Source organism: Mus musculus, chromosome X (genome assembly GCF_000001635.26).
Source record: "Mus musculus strain C57BL/6J chromosome X, GRCm38.p6 C57BL/6J".
In the NCBI taxonomy this organism is placed as follows: Eukaryota; Metazoa; Chordata; class Mammalia; order Rodentia; family Muridae; genus Mus; species Mus musculus.
The window spans coordinates 101934109-101956545 of NC_000086.7; the positions used below are offsets into that span (position 1 = coordinate 101934109).

Genomic DNA, 22437 nt, shown 5'->3' on the forward strand with positions numbered 1-22437 from the left:
CTTCCCCTCTCTGATCTTCAGTGTGCTCATTTATAAAATGATTACAAACACTGGGATGGAAGATGGTGAGATGGTTCACAAGGGAAAGGCAGTTCCCAAAAGTTGTCTTCCAAGATTTTCATGAGCATCAAGACATATGTGTGTGCACTCAAACCCAAATCCAATATGGTTGCCAACTAACTAGCTTGCTCTGTGGACCCTGTCTCTGCCTTCTGAGCTAGAATTATAGATGTATATATGTACACACACACACACACACACACACACACACACACACATACACACACACCCCTAATTGGGCTATGGCATGGCTCAGTGGCAGGGTACCTGCAATAGCATGCATGGAGCCATGAGTTTCATGCCTGGAACTACAAACACATTAAGTAAATAATATTTAACAGATTAATACTTTATATTGTGATGCAATCTGGAGTCAGGCCTGGTGGCATGGGCCTGTTATCCTGCCTGTTTAGGGGACTGCGGTGGGAGCATGGAAGGCCTGCCTAGAGTAGGATTCAGAGTGAGTTCAAGGGCAGCTTGGGCAACTTAGAAAGCCCCTTTCTCAAAATAAAAACTAAAGAAAAAGACTAAAATTGTAGTTCAGTTATAAAGCAGTTGCCTAGCACACAGCCCTACATTCAATTTCCAATACCGCATAAACAAACAAACAAACAAACAATCACACAGTGTTTTGAGTTGCTCAGAGGTGAAATAAGCAACTGATCCACTGCCCTTGCCACTCAGGTCCCAAGACAGAAGGCAGAGATTTCTAGGCCTGTGACTCCCCATTTCTTTCTTAAACTCTTCTGAAACGCAGTCTTATCTTCAACCTACATCTATAAATAATACTCCATTACAGCTGTTCAAATAATAATGGGGAAGGGGGCTGCCAGGCTGCTGCATTCAGTTGAGCCTACAGTGGTCCATGAAGTGGGCTTGGTTCTGGCCATATGGGTCAGGACAGGGCAGTGGTCTGAGAGACACCAGTGGTGAGATGACAGTCCAGCCCACTTCTCAAAGCCAACATGCCTACCATGGCTAGACTCATGAGGGCCCACTTCCACTCCTAGGCTCAGCTTTCTTATCTAATCTAGCCAGAGCTTCCAGTTTACCAAGTACCTGTCACTTAAGATGTAATCCTCACTGTAACTGCAGATCAGTATCCTTGGGACAGGCACAGGGGTGGTCCCCACACAACCTCTTCCTTCTTCTATAGAAATTACCAGATACTTGCTCACAAATGTCTAGGCTGGAGCTAGGAGAGAGAGAGAGAGAGAGAGAGAGAGAGAGAGAGAGAGAATGCTTCATTCTTTCTTTGGCTCTGTGTAGGCTGCAGGTGGAGCCTAGGGAAGGGAAAGCAGGCCAGGCCAGATGGAAACCATCACTATCCCACCGGCTGAGCAGAAGGGAGGTGCCTTCCCTGCCTAGCTCCACCAGGAATGCTGAGGTTCCTAAGGCCAATTGCGGGGAGGGGACAGGTTACTGTAGGTGATGAACTATTTTCCTTTCTCACTCTGAGAGCACTTGGTGAGTTGCTCTTTGTTACAGTAGAAACAGAAAACCAGAAAAGCCCAGCAGGGGTTGGCCAAACTTTTCCTTTGTTCTGCTGAATAGGATGACTAGCCAAGGGGCTGGGTGGGGCCAGCACAGGGCAACAAGTCTGAAGGTAAAAGACTAGGATAGAATTCTAGCAGAAACAACGACAATAACTAAACACAAAAAAGCACTGAATGCACCCAGTGAGGAAGACGCCTATCCCCTTACAGGTCTAAATCTGCAGCCGTGAAAACTTTATTTTTAGCATCCATCCATCCATCCATCCATCCATCCATCCATCCATTTATAGCCTATGGCTATATCACAAACAGCCCACAGGCCAAGTCCTGAGCTTCTGGGAACTGGGTGGGGGGGAGAACAAAACAGGCAAGGCTTCTCCTTTTTTCTTTTTTTTAGAACCAAGTCTCCTATAGTCCAGGCTAGCCTTAAATGTACTGTGTAGTGTAGGCAGTAAATGTTATAAAGAAAAGAAAGCAGTGTAGTGTGGAAGGCTAGGGCATGTCAGCAGTCTGTCGACAGGGATCTAGGTGTGAAGGTTGAGAAAGGGGGCTGGTGAGCATGCGGTATGTATACAGAAAGGTGATGGGGTTAAGCAATGGTTAGCTGGTTTTCAGCTTCCCTGGAGGTTGTCGAGTCCTGTCAGGGAGATGTCTGGTGATAGGTTCTCTGCACAGCACGCTATCCTCAGTGTTCATGAGCCCTGCTCCTTCACATGGCGAGACTCCATCTCATCTCTCATGGCAACACAGGCACCATCACAACCCGGGTTGAACACCTTTGTTCACTGCATGTTTGGGCCTCTGGTGCTCAGTATAGACTCGGCACTTAGGGAATGCTTACTGAAGGAAGGAATAAATGAGTGGCTGTTGTTTCCTCTGCTTTCTCCACTGACTGGGTCATCCCCAGCCCTGGACAGATGCTCAGCTTATCTTTCATTCCATGGGAAAAGCCTCCCTCAGCCTCCTCGAACCTACCTGTAAACTCTTGACTATCTCTGTGAAGCCTTCTTGACTTCCCCAGGCAGGGTTGTTCCCTCCATCCTCCGAACATTCTAGCACACTCTATCTCCCCTCCTGTTACTAGCCCTGATCACTCTATGGTGTTTGTTTTGCTGTCACCTCTCCTAACCTGTGATTTGTCTTAGTGGCAAGGAGGACTGTTTTCATCACCTGTGTATCTCTAGCACTAACCCTTAGATGGTGCCCAATAAAAATGTATTGAAATAAGGCTGGGAATATAGCTCAATAGAGACCGTACCTAATATGTACAGAGCCCTCAATTCAATCCCCAGCACCAAAAAGTGGAATCGATGTGGGAAAAAAATAACGATGAAGTTTTTTGTCAGCCTTTGTGTGTGTGTGTGTGTGAGTAGTTTGCTGGAACTGGCTTGTAGTGGTTAGTGACAGCCAATTGTTAAATATTTAGGAATGTGTGAGCCAAATAGTAAACATTCCATCTTTAAAACTGCAATTACACCAGAAAACAGACGACAAACTGAAACTGAGGGGCAGTCAACAAAATAACTGACCAAAAATATTCAAGGAGGGATCCTGGAGTGTATCCTAGAAGAGAAAAAAGACTGTATAGGGAAACCTGGTCAAATCCCAGTTATTTCGTATGGTGCTGCACCAAGGTTAATTCACCAGTTTTGACAAATGCTTGATAATTATTTGAGATGCCAGCTGAAGGGGGAGCTTGGTGAAGGGTGCACAGGGTGGAAACCATACAGCAAAGAGACTCGTAAGTCTAAAATTATTCTGAAATTTTAAAATAAACTGTTAAACAAAGATAGTAAATTTTATAAATCTGTGATTAGGTAAATCATGTCGAAAGCAAAGGTGATCAATACAGCTTCTCACTTCCTAATTCTCTTGAAGCTTTCCACCGAGTCTATGCCCTTGCACTTCTTGCTCTCCCCTGTGTATGCATGGCACACTGCACCATAGCTCCTCCCACTTTGTGCCACATTTATGTCACTTTGGAAGCTCGAAATGGGCCCAAATGTATCTACATCATGGAAATCTGAAAGTGCCACAAATCAGGGCTGGGGTTCTTGTTCTGGACAATTATACTGTAGACTTAAGAAAGTGATGGGAGCTTAGCATACATGAGGTCCTGAGTTCCATACCCAAAGGGATCAGGAAAGGAAGAGGAAGGAAGAAGGAAGGAAGAGGAGAAGAAAGAAGAGGAGAAAGGAAGGGAGGAGGAAGAGAAGAAGGAAGAAAGGAAGGAGAAAATGTTAATAACATACATGAACCTTGAATCTGTGGTATGTCTATTGCTGGTAACTTCATGTGTGGTACACAAATAACTGAGGAATGATGCTCTCAGTATGCATGATGATTTAACAAAAAAGTTCACCCAATGACAAATCCATGAGGGTTTACTGCTTCTTTAGTGGCTCACTTTCTTTTTACTTATGAATATAAATGAACTGTCTACCTAGGAAGTGCACTGGCCTTTCTACCACAGCCAGAGTCTGGCTTTGAATAGAAGGCATAAGCAAGATCAATGAAAGCACTATGTGAGATTTAATCAGCCGTGTGAAATTTGCAACAAAGAATACCTGTCTTATCACTGTTTATAAACTGTGTGTTCTGTTGTCTTAGATAAGTAGATGTACAGTGCTCACTTACCTGCATGCACACGTTTTTGAGAGACCATTGATGAACATCTTTTAGAGCATCACTGATCCCAGTGACTCACTTTGTTCTTAATTGCATTAAAGAGAAGAATATCTGCACCTCCTCTGGGCCACGCCACACCAACCCTTTAATATGGAGACCTTGACGTTGCTCTTTGCCTCAACTGTGTGAAAGCATTGTGGTCTCTATTTTACTAATGGGGCTATTGAGACCCAAAGAGGTTAAGTGAGGAGGCCAGAAATAAAACACTGCTTATGCCTACATCCAAAGCTACTTATTAGTTCTTGTTGCTGCTGTAACAAAGTACCATAAATGTAGCAGTTTAAGGCAATACAAATGTATTATCTTAGCCCTGCATGCCTTTAATCCCAGCACTTGGGAGGCAGAGGCAGGCAGATTTCTGAGTTCGAGGTCAGCCTGGTCTACAGAGTGAGTTCCAGGACAGCCAGGGCTACACAGAAAAACCCTGTCTTGGAAAAAGAAAGAAAGAAAGAAAGAAAGAAAGAAAGAAAGAAAGAAAGAAAGAAAGAAAGAAAGAAAGAAAGAAAGAAAGAAAGAAAGAGGAAAAACAGATGTCTTATCTTATGGATCTGGATGGAGGTTGAAAGTCCAAAGAGATCTGAACTCATACTTGTGTAATGAGTGGTTTACTCACTGAAACATCTCCCCAGACCTATTTCATCTTTTTGATTAGCATATGTTTATTATACATGATAGCTTTATTATTGCATTTTCATATATACACACATATAAAGTTCTTTTTATCATAGTCATGCCCCGCTATTATCTCCTGTTCTCCTTCCATTCTTGCTTATCCTATTCCTCCTCCCTGACCCAGTCCCTCTTCTGTGTTCAGGTTTGTATTTGCTTGGTTTTGATGACCCAATGAGTTTCGTTAGGATTGTCCACAAGTTTACAGGTACCAGTGGCAACTGCTGTAAGCTCAAGGGCCAGACAGCTGTTCCATGTTCTATGACAGATTTCCCAGCACTCCCGCTGACCCCCCCATCCTTCAGCTCTTATATTCTTTCTGCACTCTCTTCCAAGATGTTCCCTGAGCCTTGGAGGAGGGGTTACAAATGACCTATTTATGGCTAAGCCATCACTTATCCTCATCACCCTGACCAGGCCTTGTGCATCTTCTTCCTAGGTTTTCATATCATCCTATTCTTGAAAGTGTCCTTTCCCACTCTTGCCAATGGCACAGTCAGTTTATCTGTGCTTAGTATTCCTCTGCATGCTCTTTCAGGCTCAAGCTGTCTAAGCAACAGTTGCCTACCTTTCTCACTCTCTACACAGGGAGCTTCCTGCTTCCGGCCATGAGAAATCTCGCCTCCTGAGACTGTGATCAGAAGTCTCTCATGCCCCAGAACATGACAAACAGATACATCTCATCACAGCTTGGTTTTGCCATTGGTCTTGCCAAAAAGCTGTTCCCTTCTCTATGCCAACTCCATACCCAGCCTTTGAGGTGCCATCTGAATTGTTCTTTGGTATGGGCGCATTGAAATTTTTTAAAATTTACTTTTTTTCACAGTTCTTTGTATATGTGCAAGTGTGCACATACACGCACGTGCTACAGGGCACATGTGGAAGTCAGAGAGGGTGTGGGGGTTGGCTTTCTCCTTTTCCATCAGTAGCACTTATTTTTGACAAACATCATTTATCATTATGGAGAAGCTACAGACTGGTGACCACTGGGCTAATAGCCACAAATTGTGTCCCAGAACAGTTAGGAATCTTTCCATGTGGTCTGGATTTCTGGCTCCTTTGGAAAAACAGAAAAATCTGGTATTACTAGATGTGCATTTCCACAGGACAGTAGGTAACTAGATTGGGATGGTGGCTTCCCCTCTAACTAGAACAATGTCCTGTCCAGCCCTTCACAGTCCCCACTAGTCCTTATTAGATTCCCCCACCTTTTTTCACTATTCTGTCGGGTTGGCTCATAAAGGCATTTGAATTACCTTATCTGAACTATTTCATTCATGCCCAAGTTCCTACATATACCACGACCTCTTATGTACATGTGAAACTCTGTGAATTTCTTCTGTTTCTCTCATGCTGGTACTGACAAAGTGTTCCATCAATACTGAGATGGAACAATTTGCCTTGAGGTGATCCTTTTTTCATTTTATGTGTATGGATGTCTTGCCAGCATGTATGTCTGTGTAGCATGTATGTGTGTGCCTCGAGGTAAGTTTAGAATGTATGTGAATTTACTTTCGTAGCACGGGAAGGCAGTATAAAAGTAGCATTTGTTGACAGACGCTCATATCCCTGACTCAGAGGAACACTGTGTGGATGGCAACACTGCTCCCATGTCACAGAGGAAAACTGAAGCTCAGAGAGCCACACGGTAGGATGAGCCTTAGTTTCGGTAGTCAGTTTCTGTAATCAGGGCCAAAGACTTTGTCGTATAAAGCAGCTTCTGGAGACGGAGAGGAGCTGCCCCAGACTCTCTTAGAAAGAGAGCACAGACTCTGAGAGGTTTTTCTGCTTAGACAGAGATCAGGCATGTGTCATGCACCTACTCTGTGCCCCGTGCCCTCTCGGGAACCCCAAGCCTCCTGGTAGGTAGCCCACTGAAAAGGTGAAACAGATGAGGCCGGATTGCTGTTGGGATTTGGGGCCCATTTGATGAGTCGCATTTGATTCTGTCACAATTGACAGAAGCACCTTGCCTGTGTGTGCTCAGAGCTTGCTACTCCCATGTGCCGTCACTGGCGTGCGGTGTGGGGTGGGAAAACACAGAGAAATTATGCGTGCCTAATTGTGCAGCAGCAAGCAGGAAGGAATGTGCGCACGCCAGGGGCTCCCACTGGGGCAGCAGTCTGCTGTCATGTGTTTCTGAACAGTTGCAGGAAAACTTGTCTGGACCCTTGGATGCAGAGGGGTGGGTCTGGCAGACGTGGGTTGTAACTTTGGTGGCAGAAAGGATTTATAGGAAGCAGATATTTAGAGTCTAGAAACTTTTCTCTGGAACCTTTGTCTGCTTCCCCCCCCCCCACACACACACCCTCTAGTCACCTCCAGTTCTTAGCCCTGGCTAAGAAAGGAGCTATGTAGGAAGACCTCAGGCATGGGGCCAAAGTGTTCTTCAACACCTGACATGTCCACAGACCCATTTTAGGGTCACCAAAATGTGCCTGCTCATGTTGGTGCATGTACTAAACCTCTGGACCACAAGCTCCAGGCCAGCCATGAAACAGGGAAGATAGGTCAGAATGGGGTGAGGATGCTAGTGTATCAGGTAAGAGATTGTCTTTTACACTCTATGGGATGCCCAGACTCCATGGTCCAAGCACTTCCTCTGGTCCTAGAAGCACACCCTCAGTAGTCCACTCAATCTCTTTGAAGTCACATGGCTTACCTCTTTCTGTGTGAGAAGGCAGAAGGAAATGTTTGCCTATGTATCAAGAGATGAACGTTTAAGCTCCATAGTGATGCATCTAAATAAAAAAAAAACTATTGTGCTCAGTGTGTATGCGTGTGTGTGTGTGTGTGTGTGTGTGTGTGTGTGTTACTACAGATGAAAGCTAGACTTCACACACCTTAAACAAATGCTGTATCTGAGGTATATCCTGTCCCTGTTCATTACTGAGGGTGCTATTGAGGGTGCTAGTCTAAGATATTTAAATTCACTATTTCATTCTTAAAAGAAAAAGATCAAGAACTTGAGTTAAGAGAGGAAGACTAAGTCATCAAAAGTCACCCAGGGAACCAGTGATGGGGCCCTCTTGAGCTCCATGCAGAGCCAGCATACCACCTGCTAGTTCCACTTGATACACAGGAGGAAAATGGAATTTAGGAGGTTCCTAGCATCAGAGGAAGGGCTGGATTGTCCTATTCTGTCTCTGCTATCTAGCTTGCTGTGTGACTTTAGGCACATTACTCAGCCTCTCTCAGCTGTCTCCTGTTTGCAAAAAGAGGTAGAGTTGGAAATGTCAGCGTTCCAAACCTCTGAAAGCCTATACCGTGAAAAGCAGTATTAGTAGGCAGTAGAGAGGAGGGAACTTCGAATGCCCAGATGCAAAGGATGGGAAGTTGACCTGGGTGTGCCTTGGCTTTACGAGATGGAAGCAGGCCTGGGAAGACTTGTCAAAGTGGATACAGCTCACACCACCCCCTCAGCAGCCATTCTGCAAGTAGCCACTTGAACCAGGTGATCACTGATGACCAGGTTCAGCAGGCACACCTACACAGTGGGCTGCTGCTGCCACCTAGGGGACAGTGGTGACCCGGAGCTTGGACTGTACAGAGCTGTGATTCAGTCACTTGCTGCACATTCCCTGTCTCCTGCTGGTTTCCGGAGTGGAGAGAGACAGCCTGGCCCTGTTCAGTGGTGGGGAGGGGAATGAGGCAGAGCGTCAAGTGCCGCCTCTGTTTGGGGAGTTATAAATAAATCCATCTGGAAGTGTTTGGGGCTGTGAGAGCTGAGGGCTGGCCCTGCAGTTCAGACCATGTGGTGCATATTTCCATCCACACCAGCTCCCCCACCCCCAGTCCCCAGAGACTGTCTGAGCCGGGCAGGAACGTCTCAGGCCCCACCTCAACTACCAGCCCCCACCCAGGACTCCTCTATTCTGGTGCAATCCACAAGATCATGGCTGAGCACTACTTTGAATTTAGTTCAGTGGGCCCTTGATGCCTGACGAATGAATGATTTTTGTAGCTCAGCATTAGGCAGGACCTGTGTTGGAAGTGAAGCATGCTAGGTTTTTAGGATGACCTCAGCAGGCAGCTAAAGCTGGCCTGGGTGTAAAGGCGCTGCCCGAGTGTGCTTGTCCCCTTGTCTCGAGCACCCAGCAGCATGCTGCTCAGTCACAATGAAGCCATGGAATGATTTATTAATGTCTCAAGCACCTAGTGCGCACCCTTCTCTGCTGGACAAGGAAGGTAGAAAATGACAGCCTCGGAGAACTTGAACTCAGAGTTCGAGTTGCCCCTTATCTATGGAGTGCCAGCTCCAAGACACCCACTGAGTGTATTGTTCTTCCTTTCAGAAAGCCCTATGACAAGGCCCAATTGATAAACTAGTCACAGGAGGAGATTAACAACAACTAATAAGCAGACTCATAGCCACAAACGTCTAGAAAAGTTATTTTTTAAAAATTCACAATTGTTTATTTCTCGAAGTTTTCCATTGATATTTTTAAAACTACAATGTCCAGTGAGTAGAAGAAACTTCAGACAGCAAGACCATGTGTGCAGTGTGCAGCATGCAGTGTGCAGGGGGTGGGCAGCATGGGGGCAGCTGCACACTGTTAGCAGTTGAGGCTACACAGTTCTTTGCAGTGCGAGGCTCTCCTTTGCAGTGTGGACTTTCCTGACCCAAAGTGGCAGTTGTACTCTGGAGCGGCTGGGACAACCAGACATACCTCTACACATTTCCAGGTATTTCCAGGGGACAGAAGGGACAGGCCCTGGCTGCAGGACATTTGGAAGGAACTTGACAGTAGGGAGCTGAAAGGAAGCTGCTCCAATGTGAAATGCTAAGCCAGCCCTCTGCACTGACAAGCACAGAACTGGGAAACGCTGGGTTCACCCCAACGGTATGAAATGATCCTTAATTGCTGGATCAGATCCCAGAAGCCCACAAGACCACAGTCCTACCAAACTGGATTGGAGCCAAGAAGCAAGCCACAAGCATAGCAGTTAGGGATCTGCTGGTGGCATGATTGGGAATGTCCACAGGCTACTGCAATCCAGCCCCAGGGACAGAGGGTGGGTAGGTATTGGGTAGGTGTTGTTGGATGAGAATACACTATGGTAGAAGTTGCACTGGAGGCCTGAGCTCCCATTAAAATGGCTACAGGTTAAGGTATTGGTGTTACCGGGAACCCCCCACAAGCACCCAGATGACCACTCAGATACAGTTCATAGACAACTGAAAGTCTTTATTCCAGCCAACTGGAACTACACTCAGGTGTTCGGGACCCAAGCGTAGCCTCGAGTGTTTAGGGTAAGGGTGTAAAGACAAAAGCCACATCATAATACCTCAACAGCTGCAGGGGAAGGTCTGCAGGCAGGCAGTTTAACTGAGGCTAAGTTGTTAGCTGGGCATCTGGACCTTGGATACCTGGAATAGAGTTAGATAATTTCCGCAGGACTCTCCATCAAGGACATCAGATTCTAGTTAAAACTAAAATGGCCTCAGCAAAATACAAGATGGAGGAATCTCTGCATCATCTTGCCCTGTCGCATTGAGAAGGGTGAAGAGTGACAGCAGGATATAGGCCCATCATATAGCACACAAGAGCTGTGCTGCCTCTTCTCTGCCTCATGCTCCCATTCTTGGTGCGAGTATCCCCATCCAGGGCTTCATCTTGTATTGGGACCATATTAGCAGTGTCCCAATTATTCTATTTCTGTTTCTCTGTCCTTTGAAATCATCAGTTTAGTTGTACAGGGGCTAGAACCCAAGACTCTCCATAGTTGGCCACGTCATGCACTCAGCTAAAAGTATCTTCTGGCTTTCACCCCATCCTACCATTTGCCAGTGCCACCTATACCCTGCACCAGTGCCACTTAGCAATCTGACCTCCATGACCTCTATCCCTTGTCATTCTGGTCACTTGGTTCCAGTTAACTTTTTCCAGGCTCCCTGCTTTCCTTGATCCCAGACCTTGCTGTGTAGCCAATGCCAAGTGAGCGTACACTGCCCTTTGCTCCTCATGGCCTTACAATTATTCAATGCCCTTTGAACTTTTCTCACCGCAGTGTGAATTCTTGGGATTCAAGGCTTGGCTGAAATGTTTTTGTCTTTAGGAAAGCCTTCCCCAGTCCCTGAGACAAACAGTCACCCTCCCCACTCTGTGGTCAGTCCCTGCACTGGTTGGTAAGTTGCCTAAGGGCATCAGCCAGGCACCATTCAGTTTTGCCCTCTTCCTCAACCCCCAGTGGGGACAAAGAGTGACCCAGAGATAAGATTCTCCCCAATTGGGCCATTCTTTATAGCTGTTTCCCTGTGGCTACTATATTTGGATGAGGGTTTTTGAAAGAGCCAATAAAGGAATGGCTGAGATGCAGGGCCAAAGCCAGGGACAGGGAAGTAAGGGTAGAAAAAGGAAGGGTAGAAAGGATAGAAGAAGAAAGGGGATGGCAGAGGCCCTTTAGCAGGCTCCCAAAGGGCACTCTGGTAGCAGAGTGGGGTAAGGAAGGCAGTTCCTGTGGTGGGTCAGCCAAGTATACAGTTATTAATGAGCATTAGTGCCCTTCAGTGGCAAGCATTTCATGAAAGGATGCCTTGCTGGGACCAAATGACAGTCAACCGTGACACTCTTAGTAAAGAGCAGACGAAGCATCGAGGTAAGAGCTGCCAAACTCCTTAGAGAGATCTCAAGGGCTTCAAAGGCCACTGGAACCCCAGAACTTCTTTTCCGGAAGCCTCCCTCTTGCCTAGGAAAGGTAGACACAGGAAGAGAAGAGACAAATGTTGAGCAGCCTCTGCCAGACACATGTGACATACAGAGCTCAATGACCCTTACTATGGCTCTGTGAGGTACAGAATGACTCCATTTTTGAGATTGGAAAACTGAGGTCCCGGCTGGGTTCAGAATATTGCCCAAGGACACCCACTTGAGAGAGTTGGACTCAGGATTCTAGTGTAGGTTACCCTTCCCCTGATGAGTGGGCCAAGATCCAGAGGCTGGCAGCAATTTGATCTCCGTCTTTTCTGACTTTGGCTATGGGGCTCATTTCTTTGGATTGATTTATAGAAGTGTAAACAAAACACCGGCACTTTTTCCTAGCTTTGGAATGGGTCCTTGGAGTCATGCGCTGTCCTCCACTTTCTAGCTGGGCACCTTTGCTGAGGGGTTCCTGAAATTGAAGCAGAGATTTTAACCTGAGAATCTGCAGTGTGCGCAGAAACACTCAGGGTGCTCTTTGTCATGATATACATCCAAATGTGGGCGCCGGCAGCCTGGCCCAGGCTTTCCGGCCATGCCCTCTCAGCAACCTCACCAGTATATGATATGGCTGATGCTTGCCTGGCCTCCCAGCCCCCCCTCTCCCTGCTTTTTAATTTCTTTCAGATGTCTCCTCCACACTGTCCCCACTGTGGTCCTTTGCTTTCACTTAGTGGGTGATGGATGCCTTCTGTCTGTTGACAGCTGTGAATGACAGGAAGTTGGACAGGGCAAATTGGGACAGCTTTTCTTGGAATTCTCACATTGATGTACTTAGGCTAGCTCTTGTAGGTAGAGCGGCTGGTGCCAGGGGCCCAGTGAAGGGAGCAAAATAGCACAAAGCCCTAGTAGAGGCTTGGCTCTGAGGTGGGACAGGTTAGCTAGGAAGCCCAGGATGGCTGTTTTCTGGACTTGCTCTAGAGTCAGGAATAGAGTAGAACCTTCTGTGTTTCCCAGAGTTGTGTGTCCTGCTTGAGGGACAGTATGTTAGGAGGTCCCTGCTATGCAGAGGCCTTCTGAAATCTTGCTGAAAACAGAACTCACATTGGTATGCACAAAGACACGTAGAGGAACAAGACACTCATCCTGCATTGGGGCTTGTGCTCTGGCCATCTTATTAGAGCAGGACGCCTCAGAAAAACCTTCAGAACCTATTCAGACGAGGGGTAAGAGAAGATGGGTGGAACTGGGCACAGCATGTGATACACACGTGGGAAAACGCTGTAATGGAATCTACCATTCTGGACAGTGAGTTGTACAAATAAAAATAAATAAAATATATGCAGATTCTGAGCTGCTTGTGCTTACTCAGGCCTGCAAAACCAGCAGTTAGCAGAACCCAAGCAGAAAGTTTGTGAGTTTGAGGCCAGCCTGGGCTACATAGAAAGATTCTGACTCAGCATGAATGGGTCTGACTTAGATCCCCTGCATACATGTTATCGTTGTATAGCTTGGTCTTCATGTATGACTTCTAACAGCAGGAAGAGGGGCTGTCTCAGACTCTGTTGCTTTTCATACTACTTGCCCCCCACTGGGCTGCCGCATTTAGCCTTAATAGGAGAAGATGCACCTAATCTTATTGCAACTTGATATGCCAAGGCTGGTTGACATCCATGAGAGGCCTCCCCTTTCCTGAAGAGAAGTGGAAGAGAAACTGCAGTTGGTATGTAAAATTAGTTAATTAATTAATTAATTAATTAATTAATTTTTTAAAAATCCTGGCTCAAAAGTAAACAAACAAACAAACAAAACCCAAGTCTAAACAACAAAGAGTACAGCCACTTCTTTTCACACTCTGTGGTCCTCTGCATATAGGTTGTGGTTGTGTGCCTGCAAAAGTGGGGTGCAGCCAGCATAGAAACCCTGCATAGAAAGAGCCCAGAAAAACAATACCCTCAGCTCACTTTCTCTTTCTTCCCTTGTCCATACAGGTGCCTGCCACTGGGTGAACGGGACTCGCATCCTGAGGGCAAGGGAGCTTGCTGATGTAGCCAGCACAGGTCAGCTACCAGGGCCAAACTGTCGGGGGTAGGGGGAGACGATGTGCAATGTGCAGAGGGGCAAGTAGACAATGGCCAGGCAAGCTGCCCGTCTTGGTGGCTGGCTTCTCCACTTACAACCTCCACCATTTCTGGACATATTTCTCAATTGCATTTCTCATTCCCTGTCACCGTTGCCCCTTTTCTATGCCGCTATTAATAACGGCACTTAACCCCATCCATTTACATTCCTCATTTAGCCCATTTCCCTACTCTCGCAGTAGAGTGGGAGCTCCAGCAGGGCAAAGACTTTGTTTTGAACACTGCTATTGTTGCCATCTGGTACATAGTAGGTGCTCAACAAACAGTGAATAAATGATTGAAGGGATGCACTGGCTTGGGCTACCCAAGGTGAGTCTGTTCTTAACTTTTTTGTGGTAGACTGTAGACATCCAACTTTTACTCATGCCTACTGGTATTGATTTCTTCCAAAAAGGAAGAATGGCTGTCATGTCTTCAGATCTTCAGGTGGGGAAGCCTTTGTCGCTCCCGGGATTGTGGTTACATGACGCTTTGTCAACCTTAGCCTGCTGTGTGTTATCTAAGTGTTAGCAACTGTGGGGCACTGGCCCTTCCTCAAAAAACACCCTCTGCACTAGTGTACCTGCTTTGAAATGAGGAGGATTGGAGCCACTTCCTTCAGGCTCAAGGGCAGGGTGTCTGGGAGCCATGTCCCCTGCCATCATGCTGATGAAGCCTGTCAAATTCAGATGAGAAATGCAGATGTCAATTCCTAGAACACTGCAGTTGTGTCAAGGATGTTTTAATGACACAAATACTACAACTATATTCTTAGCAATGTTGGTGCTGTTGCAGCGCTGGATGGAACCCAGTACCTTGTGTGTGGTAGGCAATCACTCTGCCACCGAGCCGCATCCCTAGCCCATGAATACACTGTTATTGTGAACAAAATCAGTTTGGCTGCTGTAAAAATCCTCTCCGTGTCAACCGTGCTCCCCAGAAGTAGCCACTGTTCTCCACATGGAGTGCTCCCCTTCTTAGGGATCTTCATCTCCGTACATAGCTTGGTTTTACATGGAAACTTAAAACCATTTAGTGCACCGAACACAGTAGTTGTCTGCAGCTTGCTTTTCTCACTTAATAATGTCTTGGAAACCTCTGTGTGAGGGGCGTCTACCTCACCGTTCTCTTGATTAAACTTCATATTTTCATCATTGCAGAATGACTTGCCATTTCAAAAAGAATACAGGTGCTCTGCCCCCAGCTTTTCTCTATGCTCAGAAATCCAGAACAGCACACAAGCAGGATGCTGACACTGGCCCAAGAACAAGCATTTCCCCCTGCCAAGCCATGCTTACCCAATGCCTACTTAACCCTTAGCAATCATGCTTTAAAAAGATTTACACTTGTGTGTCTGTGCACGCTAAGTGCCTGAAAAGCCGTGGTGTGGAAGTCAGAGGACAACTTGCTAATTCTCTTCTTTCCACGATGAGGGGCTGAGGACGGAGCTCAGATTATCAGACTTAGTGGCAAGCACTGAGCCATTTCACAGCCCCACCATTTCTTTGTCTTATTTCATTGACCAGACTTATTGTACACTATATTATAGTATGTAAGGATATTTTCATGCAAATATATGCTGTACGTTGAACACATTGTCCCATACCCCTTCCCCTGCCTGTCTGCACCACCTTCATATTAGTACTCTTTGTGACAGTTTCGCTTCTACTTCCATGTCCTATACATGATTTTATGTATCGATATAAAATCTAGGAATCACAAGTGAGAGCAAAGATATGGCATTTGTCGGTCCAAGACTGACTTAATTTGCTTAACATGGGCATCTCCCCTTGCATTTATTTTCCTGCATATAGTTTAACAACTTTGTTCCATTTCTTGAATTAGGTCATTTCAACAAAATTAAATAAAAACTACAATCAATCATCATGTCACCTTTAGGGATTTCTTTTCATCACCCCATTATCTAGGGCAGTGATTCTCAGCCTATGGGTTACGACCCCTCTGGGGTATATCCTGCGTATCAACTATTTACATTATGATTCATAAGAGTAACAAAATCACAGTTATAAAGTAGCAACAAAAATAATTTTATGAGCCTGGCAGTGGTGGTGCACGCCTTTAATCCCAGTACTTGGGAGGCAGAGGCAGGCGGATTTCTGAGTTCGAGGCCAGCCTGGTCTACAGAGTGAGTTCCAGGACAGCCAGGACTGCACAGAGAAACCCTGTCTTGAAAAAAATAAATAATTTTATAGTTGGGGGCTGTCACCACAACATGAGGAACTAACTGTATTACAGGGTCCCAGCAGTAGGAAGATTGAGAAGTACTGCTCTAGAGTCATTGTCACGTGTGATGACCCTGTTTGTTTATTTGTTTGTTCAACAGTCCTCCTTTGTTTTGCCAAGTGCTTTTCCGTGGTCTTGATGCATCAAAGAATGTTTATCCATTCCGGCATTGGAGGGTATCTGTAGTGTTTCCTAGGTTTGGCTTTTATGAATAACACTGCTATGGGCATTTACCTAGCAGCTTTTTAGTGGACGTAAACTTTAATTTCTCTGGGACACATGCCTAAGAGTGCAGTTCCTAGATCATATGGTACTTGAATTTAGTTTTTAAAGAATCTGCCAAACTGCTTTCTGGAGCATTCTACCATTTTACATTCCCACCAGCAACGTAGGAGGGATCCAATTTCTAGACACTCTCATCAGCGTTGGGTGTTCTCATGGTTTAGTAAAATGTTAGACATCCAGATAGGTGTGCTCGTGTCTCCCTGTGGCTTTAATTTGCATTTCCCTGTGGTTACTGATATTGAACATCTTCCCATGGGCTGAAGTGACAACTATGTCTCCTCTTCGGTAAATGTCTATTTATGTCTTTAGCTCATTTTCTGCTTGGGTTGTTTGCATTTTTAACTGCTAAGTTTTCAGAATTTTTAATACATTCCAGATTCAAGTGCTTTGTTAGACAATATGTTTTGCAGATATTTCTCCTAGCATTTAACTTTTTAAAAATTCCTCTAAATGGGGTCTTCCACAGGGTGAAAGTGTTAACCCTGATAAAGAACAATTATTCATCTTTTTTGTGAATTCTTTTGAGCCACAGTCTCAGAATGTAACCCATGCAGGCCCTGAATTCAACGTTCCTTCTATCTCAGCCTCTTGTTGGCAAGAATGACAGGCCTGGGCCCCAATTTCCTGATATGAACAAGTTTTGATGATCAGATACGTGGTCTGGGTTATATGCCCAGCTGTAGATTTGAGTTTGAATTTCTCTTCTTTTCCTAATTTTCAGATTTTTAAAAAAGTTTATTATAGCCGGGTGTGGTGGCACATGCCTTTAATCCCAGCACTTGGGAGACAGAGGCAGGCAGATTTCTGATTTCGAGGCCAGCCTGGTCTACAGAGTGAGTTCCAGGACAGCCAGGGCTACACAGGGAAACCCTGTCTCGAAAAACCAAAAAAAAAAAATTTATTATGGGTGTTAGACATGATCATATGACTCTTTCTTCTTTAATATGCTAACAATGAACTAAATCTTTTGTGTAGAATTACTGTAAAATTCTCTGCACAGTTGGGGGAATTTATCAATACAACCACTGAACCTGGATATTTCTGTTTTGAGTTTTAAACTTTAAATTTGCTTCTCTCATTTTTTATTTTTATTTTTTTAAAGCTCAGATACAATTTTATTATAGCTTAAAATGAAAACCCAAAGTCAGGCAAGTGGCAGACCTCAGAAGCTTCCCAGAAGAGAATGAAGGGGAGAAAGGGGTGCAACTTCAGTTAAATGCACACGGAGATTACCTTATGATAGCAGACAGCTACATGGTGGGACAGGGGCTCTATAGAAAGAGAAAAGAAGCCCATTGTGTTAGGAAAAGCATAGATAGAACAGAAGTAAAAAGAAGCAAAGTCATACTTTCCTGAGCAATTCAGAAAAGCAGACTAGCTTAGGAAGTAGTGTGGCTATGCTCTATAAGAGACTGCAGTAGGGAAATCTGGGAAGGAAAAATACCATATTGCATTAAAGGGATAATTATTCCTCCTGTTTCTTTAGCATAGTATAAGGTCATCCTGCCTTCTGGGGAGTGGTCTTGCCTTCCTGAGGGATGGTCGCTTGGCCAGGTGATTGACCCAGCCAACTGGAATGTGAGGTCCCCATTCAGGCTAAAGATCTATTCTCTTGATCAGAAGGAGTTTCCTTTAATGAGGTCTTTCTCGCTACTCTAATGATACCCCTGCCCCCATGAAGAAAGAGGCAATCCTAAAATCATTAGGAGGTAGGCAGAAAATAGTGCACAGAACCCATTTACACCATGAAAACTTAGTTCTTGTTCCAAAACTGTCCACCAGAAGGGGCCGATGACACTGGAAGAACTCAGTGCAGAGATTTTCAAGTCTATTCGTCTATCCCTAATACAGTAGAGTTGGAAGTCTATACTCTTTTTTTAAAGCCTCGTTCACTTTATCCCAGTTATCAGTGTGCAGTTCCCACTGCACTCTAAATGCCTACTGCTATGTCCATACCACAATCCATTAAGTACTCTGGATTTAATACTTTGTATAGGGAATTGTCTTTCACTTTATTTTCTCTAAAGTGTTTTTTTTAGCATTCTCTTTGCATGCTTCCTGGCTTTAGAATGAGTTTGTTGAATCCAATGAATAATTTCTGTGGCAATTTAGCTGGAATAGTAGTGAGCTTATAGACTGCTTTAAGGAGACCAGACATTTTTTTTCCTCCTTCGTGCAATGTTTTTCTCCTTTACAAAGACCACCAAAGCCTGCAAGAAAGGGAGCCAGGGCTAAAGAACACATAGAACTCACCTCCCTGACTTACGCCCTCCCCTTATTTGTGTCTGTTTGTGAAGGCCTGAACTTCAGACTCCTGAAGTTAAATATTTATTTTAAATCTTTAACAGGCCGTGAACGCTTAGTCTGTTTTTCAGTAGTACCCACGAATAGAGACAATACCTTCTTTTCCTGATCACAAAGAAAAAGAAGATGTAGTCACGTGCATACCTAGTTAAACACTGTCAGGAAATGGTGGGGTGGTGCCTTTCTAGGTAGAGCTCAGGCTGACAGAAAGTCATGGTGGGTGGGGTGGGTGGGAATACCAGTGGATGCAGAAGCATGAAAGGTTACTCATGTCTAACTTTTTTTCTGTGGCTCTAGAGCACCATGTCCGTTCGGTGGTGCTACTAGCCACAGGTACCCACATGGAAACCAAATGGACCTCGATGCTTGGCTCAGGCTGGAGCTGTCTGAATGATTCATCAGGCTCTCTCAGGGTCAAACCTTAGGTCTACAAAGACCTTCAGCATCACGGGGAAGCAGTCGTTAGCTACAGCTTTCCACACTTTCCTCAAAGGGAACAGTAGGACCTGGATTAGGGTTTCTTTGGCTTCCACAAATGCTGTCTGGGCAAGCAGTGCTGTGCCTACCTATGTTCCATTCAGCCCAGAGGATAGGCCGTGCCCTCACAAATCTGGATTCTCTTCTGCATGTTTATTGTCTCCAAAGCAGAGGTGGGACCTTAGCTGCAGGCTGTGATCTGTGTTTCTTACAGTCTAAGGAAACAAGCAATATATTACTAATAAAGAAAATAAAACAGGCAGTGGCAAACACCAGAGGCGGGTGCAAAGGCGATGTGGACTTTAACTGCATAACTTTTTGATCTACTAGTAAATCCTTCTTAACCCCAGAGCCATGTCCATGTCATGCACTTGATTCAACTGCACATCCTGCCAAGGTTCCAGGGTCATCTTAGTTGCCTCTCTCTCTCCCATCTGTTCCAATTTCTGGTGCACATTCCTAACTCACAGCTCCTGCTCCTATTCCCATGCTTAGGTCTTGTTTTGCTTTGCTTTAGAAACAGTCTCACTATTATTCTTAACTATGTTGCTCTGGCTGTCCTATAACTCACTTTGTAGACCAGGTTGGTCTCAAACTCAAGGAGATCTGCCTGCCTCTGCCTCCCAAGTGCATGTGTCACTATGCCCAGCTCTGTGTCCCGCTCCTTAACTCAAAGCATTTCACACACTCAAGCCCCACACCTGTCTGCCTTTCTCATTAGGAGCTATTTTACAGCTTTTAATTTTGAAATGGTAAATGTTTGCTATAATGCTTGAATTTCAAAGTCCTTTATGACATCATCGTTTAACTGACCCTTCCTGAGTGTGTCTGGTGTGTGTGAGTGGAGGAGGGGTGCAATTTGATGCTGTGGAAAGCCCATCTCACCTGAACTTTGGAGTCACACATAACTGAGTCATATAGCCCCTCCCCTATTCTTTAGCGGTTTGTTCCCTGCCTTCGCCCCCATCTTCCCCTGGTCCTCAGTCTCTATCCCCATCAGAAGTTGTAATGAATCGACGCGAGGTTCTGGTGTGTGTGTGGGGGGGGGGGTGAATAATGCTGGGGTTCATACAGGACTGGGGCCCAGGAGGGCAGAGCAGGCCAAGTGTGCCCCGGCTGGTTTGCGTGAGCAGAGCAGCTCTGTGCAGCTCCGCGCGTCACCAGGCGCGTGCGGAGGCGGCAAGAGCGGCGGGCGGTGAGTCATGGTCCCCGCGCACCTCCGGAACTGGAGGCTGCTTGGCGCAGCACAGCCCCCGCCTAGCTCCCTGCTCCTCCCCGCTCCTGGGGCGGACGGGCGGCATGAAAGCCTGATGCCGGGCGGCAGAGGGCGCTGCTGTGCAGCTGCTGGCAAGCCAAACAAAAAAGGCTGGAGCTGCCTCTGGCTGGGAGGGATGAACAGCAGCCCAGAGGCGGGGCGAATGGGGGAATGAATGCCAGGGCAGCCTTGCTGTTTTTAAGAGAAAGGAAGTGTACTTCAGAATGATTCATCCCTGCACAGAGTGATGGGGCAGTGGATCCCCCTACCCACCGAAGGAGAATGCCTTTCTTGCTTAGCCTAAGCTGTCTAAAGTTAGCAGCATTATCCATTCCTTAGAGAGGGTCCCTGATAGAGCGGGTTACCTCTTTTCAAAATGGATCTGCCCAAGGGACTTAGCCTGCAACCTTCTTTCCTCTGATGATTGCCACTTGAGGAAAGTGGCCTAAGATTTGAGCTGACAGTAATGCAGGGCAAGAGAACGTGCTCTACTTATCGGTGACCAACGTCCCACTGTCGTCGTGTTTTTTTTTGTCTTGAAATTGCTCTGTGTGTGTGTCCTTGAGCTTTTGCTCAGGGTAGAACCCAGAGCCTTGTGCATAATAGATAAGTGCTATTCAACTGAGCAACATCCCCAAACCCAAACTTAAGCACCATCATTCATTCATTCATTCACTGTGAACATCTTCACAATGTTTGAAAGCCAGTCACAGTGCAGAGAAGGAAGAGAACCAAATGTTAAAACAATGATCCTTAGCAGAAAACAGCTTATGCTTGACCCGGGACACCTAAGTAAATACATGCAAGAGCTTCATGCTGCACCTTGGAACTGAGTTGTTTTGGTCGCTGATGCATTCTGGGAGCACACAACAGTTACTGACACACAATAGACACTCATTTGTCCAGGGAATGCTAGAGACGTTCAGGAGAGTACATGGGACCCAGAAGAGTCCAGGATGAAGATGTTAGCCAGATGGAGATTAAGACAGAGAGAAAAGAGCCTTGGCAAAATAGAGGTCTCCATCCTCACCTCCCTGTGCCTCCCTTCCCTCATTCAAGGAGAAAAGCAGAGACCTGGCTCTGAATCTAAATGTGCTTCCAGAAATGAGCCCAAGTGTATAGGTTAGGGCCTGGCCAGAGCTTCTGACCTCTGACTTAGCTCGGCTTCAGATTACAAACTTGCCTATTTTCCGTGCTCCTCTCCCCCCCCACCCCCTCACTCTGTCTTCCCTCAAACTCCCCTAGAATAAATTATCTATGACATGAAAGTCTGTACTTGTGTTTTGTCATGAGGTTTATTTTTTGTATTAATTGTATTTCAAAATAAAGGCTTTGTTGTTTACAGATCTTTATACTAGCACAATTTTGCTGTAGGAAAACAAGTCAACACTTTTGTACTAAGAATAAAATAAAAATCCAGCCATAGTTTCACCGTCCAAAGTAGTGCTTGGCGTTTGGAATGCTTCCATTACAATTCACACACACTGGCACTCATCCAGTTAGAACTGGTACAGACTGAATCTTATGTTCCTAAGAAAAACATGAGCTTGGACAGTGGTCTCTTGCCCTCTATCAATAACTCTGATGGCAAGACGTTTTGGCTGAGAATCCCAAACTTGATTCTTTAAGCAGCTGAGGCTCCTCAGTGTAAGTCCTTGGGAAAGTTCAGAGAGCTTTCTCTGAGCCAGTGCTGTTTCCACACCATGGTATGGATGCCTCCCTAAGTCTATTTCAGAGGGCCACAGGAAAGAAGTGCTGAACTCCTTGCTGGGAGGGAAAGGTGGAGAAGGGACCTATTGCCCCACTTGTCCAAGGGAGAATCCCTAAAGCAAGTCCATAACCCTGGGTAACTTTTTGGGAAGCTGATTTTCTCAGCTTCTTTAACGCTTCAATATAAGTATGGGAACTCTTTTCTGTCTTTAGTCCTTGCCTTTCAAAGACACACACACACACACACACACACAGTCCCTGCTTTCAGTGTAACACGTCTTCATATCGAAGGAGCTTAGGTGAATAGTCTAGAGTCAGACAAGGGGTCAGAGATAGATTTGAGACTGGAACATCCTTTCAGACAGTTAAGCTAAAGTGCTCTTAGGTGATTCCTCTATTCAGAAGCTTTTGAGACACCCTCCTCCCTGTAGACTGGAATGGATGATGCTGAGTCTGACAATCAAGGTCCTCCATGGCCTCTTGATTCA

General features: G+C 45.7%; 1 protein-coding gene across 4 annotated transcripts in view; it reads left to right on the plus strand.

Annotated features, from left to right (window-relative positions):
* Positions 1 to 22437, plus strand: part of Nhsl2 (NHS-like 2) — a 242795-nt gene that overhangs the window by 84848 nt on the left and 135510 nt on the right. For 3 of the 4 annotated variants that reach the window (XM_011247501.3, XM_011247502.3, XM_011247499.2), the window contains exon 2: positions 13546 to 13614. The exons of the other annotated variant lie outside the window; for it this stretch is intronic. In XM_011247501.3, coding sequence (XP_011245803.1) covers positions 13546 to 13614 — 69 coding nt within the window. The remainder of the gene's footprint in view (positions 1 to 13545; positions 13615 to 22437) is intronic. 4 annotated transcript variants of the gene reach the window in all.